At 43.1% G+C, this 15,681-nt stretch overlaps 1 protein-coding gene and 1 pseudogene across 2 annotated transcripts in view; one reads left to right on the top strand and one right to left on the bottom strand.

Moving 5' to 3' along the window:
* fanci (FA complementation group I) overlaps nt 1–15,681 on the top strand; it is a 26,224-nt gene extending 10,543 nt beyond the window's left edge. The window contains exons 19-38 of one of the 2 annotated variants that reach the window (XM_029758772.1): nt 97–165; nt 239–340; nt 546–746; nt 2,401–2,519; nt 2,814–2,969; nt 3,107–3,286; nt 3,434–3,600; nt 4,120–4,205; nt 8,272–8,388; nt 8,539–8,590; nt 9,230–9,357; nt 9,620–9,685; nt 11,067–11,163; nt 11,354–11,538; nt 13,313–13,369; nt 13,479–13,538; nt 13,788–13,865; nt 13,965–14,060; nt 14,280–14,381; nt 14,711–15,681. In XM_029758772.1, coding sequence (XP_029614632.1) covers nt 97–165; nt 239–340; nt 546–746; nt 2,401–2,519; nt 2,814–2,969; nt 3,107–3,286; nt 3,434–3,600; nt 4,120–4,205; nt 8,272–8,388; nt 8,539–8,590; nt 9,230–9,357; nt 9,620–9,685; nt 11,067–11,163; nt 11,354–11,538; nt 13,313–13,369; nt 13,479–13,538; nt 13,788–13,865; nt 13,965–14,060; nt 14,280–14,381; nt 14,711–14,773 — 2,181 coding nt within the window. In that variant the 3' untranslated portion in view covers nt 14,774–15,681. The remainder of the gene's footprint in view (nt 1–96; nt 166–238; nt 341–545; nt 747–2,400; nt 2,520–2,813; nt 2,970–3,106; nt 3,287–3,433; nt 3,601–4,119; nt 4,206–8,271; nt 8,389–8,538; nt 8,591–9,229; nt 9,358–9,619; nt 9,686–11,066; nt 11,164–11,353; nt 11,539–13,312; nt 13,370–13,478; nt 13,539–13,787; nt 13,866–13,964; nt 14,061–14,279; nt 14,382–14,710) is intronic. The other variant, XM_029758773.1, reaches the window with a different exon arrangement.
* LOC115196605 (DNA polymerase subunit gamma-1-like) overlaps nt 15,158–15,681 on the bottom strand; it is a 57,065-nt pseudogene continuing 56,541 nt past the window's right edge.

Here is a 15,681-nt window from a genome sequence, read left to right as displayed (position 1 = left end):
TGTAACTCAGTAAAATCTTTGAAATTGTTGCATTTACATTTTTCAGTATACATATTATCTTCTAACACAAGGTTGTCATGTGTGCCTTATTTGTAGGGTTTCCATGATGTCCTCCGCCGCAACTCTCAACTAGCAAGCTCCATCATGCAGACCCTGCTCTCGCAGGTGTGTGTGATATCTTAAGGTGTAATTACATGTGGTATATTGCACTGTGATTTGACGCGTGTGTTCTGTCTAGGTGAGGCGGTACTATGAGCCAGAGCAGGACCTTCTGCCCCCAGTGAAGCTGGAGTTATGCATCGGTGCTCAAGGAGACCAAGTCTTCCTCCAGGAGCCTCTGGTATTAACTTTTACCTATTATGTCACGTGTGCATGTGTGCGTGCATGTGTGTGTGTGTGTGTGTGTGTATGTGTGCAGAAGGGGCCCAACTAGTGAGCAGCACAGTCCACTCTACTGCTTTTCTCTCCCTTGTCTGGCATGCTTGTATGTGTGTGGCGTACGTCCACAAGAACATCAAGACATTGATGCTTCCTGTTCCTCTCAGGCCCATCTGTTGAGTTGCACAGTCCACTGCCTGCTGTGGTACCAGGGAATGCGCCGTTCAGCCCGGCCCAACGCAGGCGGGAGTGACGATGATGATGATGATGATGATGATGAAGAGGGGGGATTTCAGAACGAGCTGCAGAGCATCCTGGAGAGCATCACGCGCCGGATGATCAAGTGTGAATTGGAGGACTTTGAGCTGGTGCGTATCAGAGTAGTGACTTTCATAGAACAGTGTATGAAGCACCTTAAATATACTTTGTATCCCTCATTTACTCAAGTGTTTCCATTATTTGGCAGTTACCTGTATATACAGGTAGGGTCAGATCCAGGGCTCTACGCTGACCTATTTTACAAGGACCATGTGTGTGCCTCAGTTGAAAAATGTAGGCGTACACAAAGAAATGTAGGAGCACAATGAAAACTATTTGAGGTAATAAAGCTAGAATTCTGAATTTTTCTAGGCTCACTGATGTTCCTAAATTTAATTTCCAGGTCGCACAGCAAAATATTTAGGCGTGTATGCGAGTAGAGCCCTGAGATCTGCATATTATATTACAGCAGGTCACATACAGAAAGTCCTGTTTGGTCCACACGCGTCGCAGTATGCCATCTGTACTGTTAGGTTCTCATTTTTCAGAGTAAATAACCCACGGACACTAGAGAAGCTTTAACCAAGTTTAATTATTCCCAAAGGTTCTGTACAGCTGAAATCAGACAGCAAAACATTTCAGACGTCACAGTTTATATGCATCCTACTTAAGACACTCCTCCTTACAGTTTATGGCTCCACAGGAAAGAAGGTAACCAGATACTAACCCTGATTACTCCCTTAGGGGAACTGACCTCACCTCCTGACCTCAACCCCTCCTTCATCTAATCCACAGATATCCATTTGTCTTCCCTATATCAACACATCGCTCTCCTCTCCTCCATCAAACACATTCCAAAGCCTTCTGTCTTTCTTCAGAGAACAATTAACTTCTAACACAACAGCCAGTCTCTTTCATTTCCTATCATTCATTTACTACCTCAATGATCAAAGTTTAGCTGATTCCAACAGTATCTCTACAAGCCTTTTTGTCTTTTTTGGGATTCTACCTGCCGTTCAGGGGCCTTTTTTCAACCTTCTCTCAAATAAACATTAAAAAATATGTAGTTATGGTTAGTTTAGTTTATCATAAGGAGTACTGTAGTAATATTTAAGGTTGCAGTTAGTGGTAGTGTAATCTGTGGTTAAGGTCAACTCTGTAAGAAAATCTTACAGGGGGAGAGAAGTAGAATGCTTTTGAGTGGTAGAATGAACAACAATAGAGTATTTTATTAGGGGTGCTGGCAGCGATGCTGTAAGCAAGCACACCTATTATTTCTGATGGAATTCTTTCTTTCGCACTTGTCGCAATGTCTCAATGCCCGATTGGTTAAAAAGTATACTTTGGCTATATCAACACCGCTACTCTCAGACACCAAAAATGTCACCAATTGGTTTAAGTTTAAGGCTCAGCCCCTTCACCCGTTTGACGTACAACCACAAAACTTGGTATAGCATTGTTTCTTGTCATAAGGACCACATTTTCCTCAAGGCATCTTTATAAAAAAAACATATTTGTGTCCTCAATTAAACCCTAATAACTTAACTTCTCTTTGCTCTATCAACTTGAAACTTGCACATAGTGTTTTGAATTGTACGTTTACACGAGGGCTGATGTATAATGCTTCCTTATTTAACCTTTATCTATACAGGTAAGTCAATTAAGAAATGTTTGTATTTACAATGACGGCTTGTCCAGTGGCAGAGATTACATCAACAGTACACTGTGACTGAAGTGGTGTAATCTCTGCAACCCCCCCTCCAGGATAAGTCGGCTGAGTTCTCCCTGTCCAGTGTGGGGGTGAAGAATAGCATCTATGCCATGCTGGTGATGGGAGTGTACGAGGTACTCATCGAATACAACTTCACCAAGGCAAACTACAGGTAACCTGAAGAAGACTGGCTCACTGGATCTGTGGGAGAAGCCACTGTATCAGGGTTTTGAATAATGAACTTGTGTGCTCAGATGCTTAAATCAATGTTTACAAATTAGGAAAGTTTTTTCAGGATGCTCCGTCCCCGTGAAGTAAAAGAGTGGGAAACGTGCTGAATAGGATTTTAATTTATTTCAATGTGTCAAGCGACAACTCTTGAGGTGTAGGACTAGGATGGATAGTATGCTACATTGTGAGACGGTGAGTGAATTTGTCTTTTACTATGACACTGTGTGTGTTGCAGTAAGAGTCTTTTCGAGGAACTGCTGGAGCTGTTTAGTCGCTATAACAAGCTGTCTGAGATCCTGAAGGAGAAGTCTGGAAAGGGCAAGAGCAGCAAGAGCCCTCGAAGCCTGCTGTCTATGGGCTTTGTGTCAACACTGCTCACTGCACTCTTCAGGTGTGTGTGTGTGTGTATGGGGCAATGTATTTTCTGTCAAAGCTGCATAGACAAGTGCCACATTTTAGTTCAAAGTCATACAGTACCTGTGTGTTTTGTGGCCTGTCTTGCACCTGAAAGTGTGTGTGTTCTTCCAGAGACAGCGCTCAGAGCAGAGAGGAGGCTCTGTTGGTGCTGCGCTCTAGTGGGGACTTCCTGCGTTACGCTGTGAGCGTGGCTCTGCAAAAGATTACACAGTTGGAGGAAACTGGACACACTGACGGCCCCGACGGACAGAACACAGACAAGACCTTCCACCACCTCTGTGACATCACTAGGTCAGATTCTATCTGAGAGATCAGCAGGATATATTCTCTGTGACACCACCTAGTAAGATTCTCTATGACATCGCTTGGTTAGATTCTCTGACATCAACTGGTCATATTCTCTGAGACCTCAACTGGTTTATCCCCCGCCTCCCCCAGTGTCTTGATGTGGCGGTACACCAACATCCCGTGTGCAGTGGAGGATGCTGGGAAGAAGGAGAAGCGTTGCAGTGTGTCGCTGCTGTGTCTGGAGGGCTTGCTGAGGATCTTCAGCACCGGGCAGCAGCGCTACCCAGCCAGGGTGGCCCAGCTCCTTTCTGCCATCGGTGGGACACACACAAACTGCTCTCATTCTCAATGCGTCACACCAAGGGGTCTTCTGTAAAGCTCAAATCCTGAAATGAGATACTTTAAAGTTTCAACTATCTTTCAAATAATCTATTGATATCAATGCAAAACCACAGTGGATATCCCATTTGAAATACAGAATATATTTTATAAGGGAGAGCTGGCCAAGATGTCTCCAGTTTAAAAACACATGATCATACTTTCAGAACAGACACAATGAAGCAACTTTGAGACCACAAAACTAAAATCCCCAGACAGCTCTCATTCACAATGCTTTCAGAACAGGGAGTTTCCTTAAGGCCCAAGTCTTGACTCCACACACTTTGAACTACCACACAGAACTGTTCATTCACACTTGTCAATTGAATGAATTAAATAAGTTATTGTGAATGGCTTCCTCGTCAAAGTCGGTTCCTGTAGAGATGATTTTGTGAATAACAGATGTCTTGTCCGTAACAGTTTGTAAAAAAACATATAATGTGGTGGTTTCCTTTCAGATGTCTCTGTGGAGGAAGGGAGTGATCATGGGCCAGGGAATGCCAGCGTCACAGAGAAGACTGCTTTCTACATTCGCCAGTTCCAGGTGTGACTGAAGTGTTAAAGTATACAGGATGTGACCTTGGACAGATTCTAGATCATTCTGTTCAAGTCAAAATCAAATAAAATGTTATTTGTCACATGCACCGAATACAACAGCTGTAGACTTTACAGTGAAATGCTTACTTACAAGCCCTTAACCAGCAATGCATATTTAAGAAAAATACCTAAAAATAAATGAAATTAACAAATAATTAAAGAGCAGCAGTAAAATAACAATAGCGAGGCTATATACAGGGGGTACCGGTACAGAGTCAATGTGCGGGGGCACCGGTTAGTCCCGGTAATTGAGGTAATATGTAGGTAGAGTTATTATAGTGACTATGCGTAGATAATAACAGAGTAGCAGCAGTGTAAAGTGGGGGGGGTGCAATGAAAATAGTCTGGGTAGCCATTTGATTAGATGTTCAGGAGTCTTATGGCTTGGGGGTAGAAGCTGTTTAGAAGCCTCTTGGAACTAGATTTGGTGCTTCGATACTGCTTGCCGTCGGTAGCAGAGAGAACGGTCTATGACTAGGGTGGCTGGAGGCTTTGACAATTTTTAGGGCCTTCCTCTGACACCGCCTGGTATAGAGGTCCTGGATGGCAGGAGGCTTGGCCCCAGTGATGTACTGGGTCATATGCACTACCCTCTGTAGTGCCTTGCGGTCAGAGGCCGAGTTATTGCCATACCAGGCAGTGATGCAACCCATCAGGATGCTCTCGATGGTGCAGCTGTAAAACCTTTTGAGGATCTGAGGACCCATGCCAAATCTTTTCAGTCTCCTGAGGGGGAATAGGTTTTGTCGTGCCCTCTTCATGACTGTCTTGGTGTGCTTGGGCCATGTTAGTTTGTTGGTGATGTGTATGCCAAGGAACTTGAAGCTCTCAACCTGCTCCACTACAGCACCTTTGATGTGAATGGGGGCGTGCTCGGTCCTCCTTTTCCTGTAGTCCACAATCATCTCCTTTGTCTTGATCATGTTGAGGGAGAGGTTGTTGTCCTTGCACCACACGGCCAGGTCTCTGACCTCCTCCCTATAGGCTGTCTCGTCGTTGTCGGTGATCATTCCTACCACTGTTGTCATCGGCAAACTTAATGATGGTGTTGGAGTCGTGCTTGGCCACGCAGTCATGAGTGAACAGGGAGTACAGGAGGGGACTGAGCACACACCCCTGAGGGACCCCCGTGTTGAGGATCAGCGTGGCGGATGTGTTGTTACCTTCCCTTACCACCTGGGGGCGGCCTGTCAGGAATTCTAGGATCAGCGAAGTTCTGTTCAGCAATGGGAAGGATGCGCACACACAGCCAACATCAGCTGGTGAGAGCAAGCAATGAGGGTGGGCAGATAGGCTGTGCTCCAGATCTGATTATACACATCGCACAGGGGACTGTCTTGCTTCCCCGTAGCTAACCAGTCACCACCAGCCACTACCCTTTGCCTGGTTAAGAAACTGCTTTATGAAATTAAAAACAATAGCAGCATTGAGTTTAATAGTAAACAACAGTCTAGCTATGTTTGTCACTCCCTTGAGTTTAGAAAAGTAGGCTGTCTTTGCATTTGTAGTCTCACTCAACCCTCCCACTTTCCCCACTGCATTTCATAGCCAGGTTATGTAGCCAACGTAGCCAAGTCTCCCTCTTTTACCCAGAAAATGGCTTGAAGATTAACACACAAAAAAAATTACCCATAATACCGGCGCTACATTTTTTTTATTTCTATTGTGCATTGGTGGGCCACATTTTATATTCATAAAGCATATCGCGGACCGTTCTAAAACTAGGCTACTTGCGGACCGGACTGTTAACCATTTGTTAGGCTACACCTTGTTCAGTCATGTTACTCCATTAGCTAGCTATAGCTAACAACCTGGGGTGCGTTCAGCAGGATCCAACGTTTTGGAACGTTCAGATGGAAGTATGCTATGTAGAACAAACATGCCTCAGACATGTTGAATAAGGAATAACGTTTGTTCTATTCTTGGAATTTATATCTGCAAAGTTCGAGAACGTGGCACAGAAAGAACTCTGACTTGGACTCTGACTTGAGCACAGGGGACTTGGGACTCGATTCGTACTCAGTTTAGTGACTCGACTACATCACTGGGCGAAACAGTCATTAGCTCCCATTCTACTTCTGGACATCGATGTGTCTGCAGCGTCTGTGGAACATTGATTACAATGACAATGACACAACCGACTGACGGAGGTGCAACTCATACTACTTTGACAATACTTTGCGGCACCATCTGGTGATTTTGCTTCGGTCTCTCTGTGCTTGTGTGTGTCTGTTTGTTTTGTATGTAATATCTAAGTAGGCTGAATTAGACATTTACATGGCCAGATAACTATTATATGTTCCTATATATTTTTGTAATATTTCTGCTGTTGGGAAGAGAATAGGATGTAATGCATACAAATATTTTGGTAGGACAAGGGTATGTACAGTACCAGTCAAAAGTTTGGACACACCTACTCATTCCAGGGTTTTTCTTTATTTGTACTATTTTCTACATTGTAGGATAATAGTGAATACATCAAAACTATGAAATTATACATATGGAATCATGTAGTAACCAAAAAAGTGTTGAACAAATCGAAATATATTTTATGAGATTCTACAAAGTAGCCACCTTTTGCCTTGATGACAGCTTTGCAAACTCTTGGCATTCTGTCAACCAGCTTCATGGGGTAGTCACCTGGAATGCATTTAAATTAACAGGTGTGCCTTGTTAAAAGTTCATTTGTGGAGCCAATCAGTTGTGTTGTGACAAGGTAGGGATGGTATACAGAAGATAGCCCTATTTGGTAAAAGACGAAGTCCATATTATGGCAAGAACAGCTCAAATAAGCAAAGAGAAACGACAGTCCATCATTACTTTTAAGACAAGAAGGTTAGTCAAAGTTTCTTGAAGTGCAGTCACAAAAACCATCAAGCACTATGATGAAACTGGCTCTCATGAGGACCGCCATTAGAGTTACCAGCCTCAGAAATTGCAGCCCAAATAAATGCTTCAGAGTTCAAGTAACAGACCAATCTCAAGATCAACTATTCAGAGGACACTGTGATTCAGGCCTTCATGGCCGAACTGCTGCAAAGAAACCACTACTAAAGGACACCAATAAGAAGAAGAAACTTCCTTGGGCCAAGAAACACGAGCAATGGACATTTGACCGGTGGAAATCTGTCCTTTGTTCTGATGAGTCCAAATTTGAGATTTTTGGTTCCAACAGCCATGTCTTTGTGAAACGTAGAGTAGGTGAACGGATGATCTCCGCATGTGGTTCCCACAATGAAGCTTAGAGGAGGTAGTGTGATGGTGTGGGGGTGCTTTGCTGGTGACACTGTGATTTATTTAGAATTCAAGGCACACTTAACCAGCATGGCTACCACAGCATTCTGCAGCGATACACCATCCAATCTGGTTTGCACTTAGTCCCACTATCATTTGTTTTTCAACAGGACAATGATCCAACACCTCCAGGCTGTGTTAGGGCAATTTGACCAAGAAGGAGAGTGATGGAGTGTTGCATCAGATGACCTGGCCTCCACAATCACCCACCCTCAACCCAATTGAGATGGTTTGGGATGAGTTGGACCGCAGAGTGAAGGAAAAGCAGCCAACAAGTGCTCAGCATATGTAGGATCTCCTTCAAGACTGTTGGAAAAGCATTCCAGGTGAAGCTGATTGAGAGAATGCCAAGATTGTGCAAAGCTGTCGTCAAGGCAAAGAGTGGCTACTTTGAAGAATGTCAAATATAAAATATATTTTGAACCAACACTTTTTTTGGTTACTACGTGATTTCATGTGTTATTTCATAGTTTTGATGTCTTCACTATTATTCTACAATGTAGAAAATAGTACAAATAAAGAAACAAACTTGAATGAGTAGGTGTCCAAACTTTTGACTGGTACTGTATGTTTGTGCACATGGAAGTCAGTGATTTTTAATGAGGCAATACAAAATGTGATGTGACTAAAATGAAAAGACATTTACAAAAATGATTAAGACTAGGCTAAATCTAAAAGAAAAGTGCCAAAATTAACACTGTTGCCCTGTCCATCCACAGAGGGCACTGTTCACCCAGCTGAGTGGAGGGGAGGAGGACTTCAACAGCAAGGAGGCTCAGCTCCTGGTAAACATCCTGAGTGTGCTCTCACGCCAGCTAGAACCCTCCTCCCAGCAGGTAGGCACCCTCCCAAGTGCACTTCATAGAGCAAGTGAGGATTTGGATGAGTGGGCTAGGCCTCCTGCTCACTCTCTTCTTTCCCCTCTCTCTCTCTCTCTCTCTCTCTCTCTCTCTCTCTCTCTCTCTCTCTCTCTTCCTCACTCCCAGTTTGTTCAAATGATCACCTGGACAGTGAAAATCTGCAAGGAGACCAGCTTTGGTGAGTAAATGGCAACAGTCAAGATAAAGTGTTACAGTTTCGAACCCTAGGCCCAAGGCTGCATGATATGGGCAAATAATCAAATTGCTTTTATTTTTTTTACCAGCTATTGCGATTGTGATTTCACTTGTGATTTAGATTAAAACCCTTTGGTGAATTGTTGGAACCATAGAAATAAAATATGCATTCCGATTCTATGGTTGGTGTTGTTTGGCATTACAACAAAAAAAAGCCAGGTACAGTAGATGTTGTAGGAACCAAAGTGTTGGTCAGAGTTTCCCAGGGGACCCTTATTAAGTTAGAATGTTACTCTCATGGCATGAGATATTGCACATATCAATATTGCCATTTTGATTAAAATTCAATTAATTGATTTTAAAACACTGCCGATTGAACAGGTCTGAACTGACACAATGGAGCCATTTGAATTCTGTCACAACATACGCAAGAGCTTTTGTTCCTAAGAATCAGTTTGGCATTAATGCTGCTAAGAGTTCTGCATTTAATAGAACGGGAAGTGGTTATGTCTCTTTTTCCTTTCTTTTCCTCATTCATCACTCCCTCCCTCTTTATTTCTCTTACTCCCTCCCTCAATCTTTCACTCACTCACTCCGGCTTTCTTTTCCTCCCTCCCTCCAGAGGACGTAGCGTTCAGTAAAGGCCTGCTCTCCCTGCTCTTCAGTGTGCACGTGCTCTACAAGAGTCCCGTCAGTCTGTTGTGGGAGCTTTGTCAAGACATACACAGTCAGCTGGGAGACATCGACCAGGTACCGACTGCTACAGACCGCACTGTATCACCAGGCAATCTCACTGACAACAGCCTTCAGATGGTCATAGTATTTGACCCAAAAGAAGAAATCATTATGATCAGAGAGAAAATGTCAGCGCTGTTTTAGCCTTACTGCAGGGTCGGGGTCAATTCCAATTCCGTTAATTCAGGAATTAAACTGAAATTCAATTTCTTCCTTGATTGAAGTGGAATTGACCCCAATCCTGCCATACTGTTGTGGTTTAATTATACAATAACAGGATTTGGAAGTGGAGAAGCAGTCTCACTTTGCCATCGTCAACATGAAGACCGCTGCGCCGACAACAGTGAGTGGCGCTTACCTACCTGCCTTTTAAATGCAAAGTGTTATTGTGTCTCACCCTTCCTACCTGATTGACCCTTACCCCTAGGCACGTGTAGATCTAAAAGTAAATTCTTGGTGTTAACTTCACAGTTATGTCCATTGTCCATTTAGCTTTTGGGATGCTTGGCAGGATTTTAGACAGATTATACCTATCCCATCCCTCAAGATCTACAAGACGTACCTTAGCACGTTTCTCACACTGGCTTTAGCCACGGAGGGAGCAGGGCCCTCGGAGGGTCTGCATTGCGTGACAAATTCCCATGATTTGTGTATCTGTTCGGACCAAACACCTAGCGCGACAGCTAAAATGGATTTGAAAAAGTTTGATTTCAGTTAATAGGGAGAAGTATTTAACAAAATAACTACATGATGGCCTTCACTAATCTGTAACTGTTTATATACAGAGCATTCAGAAAGTATTCAGACCCCTTGACCTTTTCCACATTGTTACGTTACAGCCTTATTCTAAAATTGATTAAATATTTTTTTCCTCATCAATCTACCCACAATACCCCATAACGACAACGCAAAAAGGTTTTTAGAAATTTGTGCAAATGTATTAAACATAAACGGAAATATTACATTTACGTAAGTATTCAGACCCTTTACGCAGTACTTTGTTGAAGCACCTTTGGGTTCTTTGGGTCACCCCCCCTGACCATGGCCCTTCTCCCCCAATTTCCTAGCTCTGGCCGGGCAGCCAGTGCTAGGTAGAGTCTTGGTGGTTTCAAACTTCTTCCGTTTAAGAATGATGGAGGTCACTGTTTTCTTGGGGACCTTCAACGCTGCAGACATTTTTAGATACCCTTCCACAGATCTGTGCCTCAGCACAATCCTGTCTCGGAGCTCTACGGACAATTCCTTCGACCTCATGTTTGTTTTTTGCTCTGACATGCACTGTCAACTGTGGGACCTTATATAGACAAGTGTGTGCCTTTCCAAATCATGTCCAATCAGTTGAATTTAACAAAGGTGAACTCCAAGTTGTAGAAACATCTCTCAAGGATGATCAATCGAAACAGGATGCACCTGAGCTCAATTTCGAGTCTCATAGCAAAGGGTCTGAATACTTATGTAAATAAGGTATCTGTTGTTTTTTTTTGTTTTATACATTTTCTGAAATCTCTAAAAAACAGTTTTTTGCTTTGTCATTATGGGTTTTTGTGTGTAGATTGATGAAGAAAATTGTATTTTAGCCATTTTAGATTTAGGTTGTAATGTAACAACGTGGAAAAGGTGAAGGGGTCTGAATACTTTCCGAATGCACTGTATAATAGACATTTCAGTTCATTTGTGGACAAAATTCATACTTAACCTTTAATGTCCTATTTCTCTTCTTTCAGCTCCTGGTGCTGTCTCAGGTGGGGAAAGTATTGGATGAGGTGGACTGGCTGATCACCAAGAAGAAAGGCCAGTTGGTCCCTGACAGGCTCAGCTCTGGTACGGTACACACACAGCATGACTAGTCCTCAACTGGGAAGGATGAGTAGCAGGGTAGAGGATATCTCTACATGTGTAACCTGTGTGTGAATGTGGTACTTGCCCTAGTCCGTCTCTGTCCGTCCCTGTCCTGTCTGCACACACACACATGCACCATCTTTGTCCTTCATCTTCATGTGTGTGTTTCCAGATGATACCACCCAGGCTGCGGGCCAGCAGGACCCAGTGGAGAAGGCGCTGACGCTGCAACTGGGGACTCTCCTGACCGCCCTGAACGAGCTGGTCCAGACCGCCCTGCCATCTGGAGTCTGCACTAACACACTGCTGGGAGAGCTGAGCCGTACATACACCATCCTCACCACTCTGGTCAAATATGTAAGTGTGACTTAACTGTTAAGTTCATGTTTTAACCTCTCTGGCGCATGTGGGACGAACTCGTCCCACCTACGTAACAGCCACTGAAATCCAGTGGCGCGATTTTTGAATCGTTAGAAATACTATTACTTCAATTTCTCAAACATATGACTATTTTACAGCTATTTAAAGACAAGAATCTCGTTAATCTAACCCCACTGTCCGATTTCAAAAAGGCTTTACAACGAAAGCAAAACATTAGATTATGTCAGCAGAGTGCCCAGCCAGAAATAATCAGACACCCATTTTTCAAGCTAGCATATCATGTCACATAAACCCAAACCACAGCTAAATGCAGCACTAACCTTTTATGATCTTCATCAGATGACACACCTAGGACATTGTGTTATACAATACATGCATGTCTGTTCAATCAAGTTCATATTTATATCAAAAAACAGCTTTTTACATTAGCATGTGACGTTCAGAAAAAGCATAACCCCCGCAAACTTCCGGGGAATTTACTAACAGTTTGCTAAATTACTCACGATAAACGTTCACAAAAAGCATAACAATAATTTTAAGAATTATAGATACATTACTCCTCTATGCACTCGATATGTCCGATTTTAAAATAGCTTTTCGGATGAAGCACATTTTGCAATAATCTAAGTACATAGCCCGGCATCACAGGGCTAGCTATTTAGACACACACCCAGGTCAGCCTCCACCAAAATCACATTTCCTATAAGAAAAATGTTCTTACCTTGCTTGTTCTTCGTCAGAATACACTGCCAGGACTTCTACTTCAATAACAAATGTAGGTTTGGTCCCAAATAATCCATCGTTATATCCAAACAGCGACGTTTTGTTCGTGAGTTCTAGACACTATCAGAATGCTTCATCACGGTGTCGCGCATGGCGCATTGGCGTGACAAAAAATGTCTAAATATTCCATTACCGTACTTCGAAGCATGTCAACCGCTGTTTAAAACCAATTTTTATGCCATTTACCTCATTGAAAAGTGATAATATTCCGACCGGAATATGCATTGAGCCTAAACAGCCGAATAAAATTTCTCCTCAGGAGCGAATCGTGCACGCGCCTCATTCAAAGGTCCTCTGAGCCGCCACTTGCCAAAGCCGATAATGTGTTTCAGCCTGAGGCTGCCTCGTTAACCTTCAGTTATTTCCCGGGTTCTGAGAGCCTATCGGAGCCCTGGGAATTGTCACGTTACAGCTAAGATCCTTACTTTTCAATAAACAGATGCAAGACGCACGACTCCTTGTCAGACAGGGTACTTCCTGCTTGAAACCTTGTCAGGTTTTTGCCTGCCATAGGAGTTCTGTTATACTCACAGACACCATTCAAACAGTTTTAGAAAATTCAGAGTGTTTTCTATCCAAACCTGAACAATAATATGCATATTCTAGCTTCTGAGTTGGTGTAGGAGGCAGTTAAAAATGGGCACATATTTTTTCCAAAATTCTCAATACTGCCCCCTATCCCAAAAAGGTTAAGTATCCCTATATTTCTGTTATTACGGGGCTATCACTCTGTTATTAGTTGTTGATGAACCTGGCCTGAGTGCTATGGCAACCATATAGTTTGCTAATACGGTTTAGTAAACGTTGTTAAACTGGAACCATGTCGTTGTGTCATTTCGAGTTAACATTAACTATACCCACATACACCATCCTCACCACCCTGGTCAAATATGTAAGTCTGACTTCACTATATCTACCTACTATATTCCCTCTAAAATGAATTACCCACTTATCTTTTCCTTTGCAGTATATCCAACTGTGCTCAGGCCAACAGGGCCTGCTCCCAGCACGCGTGGAGAAGCTGGTGAGTCTGCAGCATTGCCCTCAATGTACATTACTGTTTTACCTGTCATATGAGCCCCAGGTGTGTGTGTGTGTCTCCACTAAAATCCCTAATACCCCTGTATTTCCAGGTCAAGCTGTCCGGCTCTCACCTGACTCCACAGTGCTACTCCTTCATCACCTACGTGCAGGTATAGCCTCGTGTTGACGTAATCTAGCCTCCCCATCAGCAATTGTCTGCCAGCAGGTGGCATCGTTTGTTTCTGTCCTCGACCTTTGACAGTTATGGGACAGATTTACTAAGTGTCTGCACCTGTTTTTTTGAGCAAGGGATAGACTTTCACCCGGTGCAAATGCTAATAAAACCTTTCTTGTTGACACTGTCCTCTAGCTAGGAGGCCTTTGTTGTTATGACCTTTGAGATGTGTGTTTTCCTGCAGAGTGGTGAGCTGGCCGGTGGAGGTGCAGATGATAAAAAGAAGAAGAAAAAGGAGGGGGAGGCCACTGCTACAGCATCAGTAAGACTTTCTGTTAGACCTTTTATTTACAACCACTTCAACTGATCTTCGGAGCCTTGGTCTAACTAAAACCATGTGTGCTGTTCTCTCATTCTCAAGGCCAAACTCCTACGTGAGACCAAGGCCATTCCCAACCTGATCTACAGTATAGAACAGTATGAGAAATACCTCATCACCCTCTCCAAGAAATCAAAGGTATGTAAGGGAGTGGTTTGGGATGGGAGATTGTCTCACATTGAATTGATGAGTGTAGCTGCTTGTAACCAGACAAATCAAGATCTGGAATGGTGGACACAATAGAAGATATAGAGCCGTATGGGCACTTCTCAGTAACAGACCAAGCTCCAGAACTAACCAAAGCACTGCATTATTGTAACAGTGAGAAACAGGTGTCTGGGTGTTATTGTTGTGTAGGTAAACCTGATGCAGTACATGAAACTGAGCACGTCCAGAGATTTCCGCATCAACGCAGCCACTCTGGAGGCAGCGCTGCAGGAGCACGACAACAGTCAGCAAGTGAGCATCAACCATACCACTGACACATACTGTATAGATGACGGCGATCTAAAACTTTGATTTAGTCTCCTATTCACTCAGCTCCATCATGACTTTTCACACCAAATTCACTAATGCTTAATTAGTCCTGTCCATACTCCTGCATTCCTCACATCTACTGCTATCGCCCACATTCAAAAGTTAGAACTCCATGGATCGTTTTTGTGTCTTTCCCAGACCCAATGGTCTGAGCTGAAGTCATTCATTTCGTCAGTGTCTTGACACCACATATCCAAGTGAGTTTTGAGGAGGATACATGTGTAAGTGCTGGTTTGTCTCTCTCCCTTCAGACCATAGCCTCTCAGGAGCCAGAGCAGAGCCAGGAGCCCAAGAAGAAGAGGAAGAAGCAGTAATGGAAATCAATAATACCCTGGCCCTTCTAAACCTCTCAGTACACTCCTCTCTTAACCAGCCTGAAGTTGCCCCCATTCATCCGGATGCGTTCTCATGATCTGCTGAGTTGGGTTGTGCTCATTAGGCCACACTGTAGCAAAATGTTTTGCAACAGAAAACAAAAGTGTTTCTTATTGGACAAGTTCAGATAGCCCCGCTTTGGACCGTTTTCTTCTATTTAGTGCCTTATTATCATGAACCTGCATAGAACCATTAGTTCCTATTGACGTCATTGGTTTGATGACTCAGTGCCTGGGTTGGGGCAGCTCTGGAGGACCTGTGTATCTATCCCATGAAGCCTCTGGCTGCACTAGCTACATCAGAGGACTGCTCGTTTCACCCTGTTATTTCCCTTTCCCCAGAGAGCCTTTGGTGATGTCTGATTTGGTACATGTTCAGGGCTTCACCTGTGAAGAGTCAATGTGTTGTTATTCAAGGTATACATACTGTACAGAGAAAAATTAAAAACTGTTTTGTATTATGATTATTTGTTAAAAGCTTTTACTAAGAAGATTGAGAGCATGCAAGAGCATTTCTGCTGTATTTATTCATTTACAGTAAAAATGCCACTATGTAAACATGTTTCTTACTTTACAAGCTTAAGAATTATACATTAAATGTAATTGTGTGAAATATATATTTTTTTTTTGCCCATTTGTGTTCACTGCCAGTCAACACTACTTCCATCTGGTATCAGTGCTTTTTTTCTAGTGTTTTGAACAGCCAAAGCTGCTGTATACAGTTTGAGGTAACATGGTTTGTAAAAGCAACAAACAACTTTATATACTGAATTAAAAGATAAAGGCAACGTGTAAAGTGTTGGTCATATGTTTCATGAACTGAAATAAAAGATCCCCGAAATTTTCCA

Source organism: Salmo trutta, chromosome 7, assembly GCF_901001165.1.
Source record: "Salmo trutta chromosome 7, fSalTru1.1, whole genome shotgun sequence".
Lineage (NCBI taxonomy): Eukaryota > Metazoa > Chordata > Actinopteri > Salmoniformes > Salmonidae > Salmo > Salmo trutta.
The sequence above is the reverse complement of the archived record's forward strand: the minus strand, read 5'-3'. Positions and strand labels throughout refer to the sequence as shown.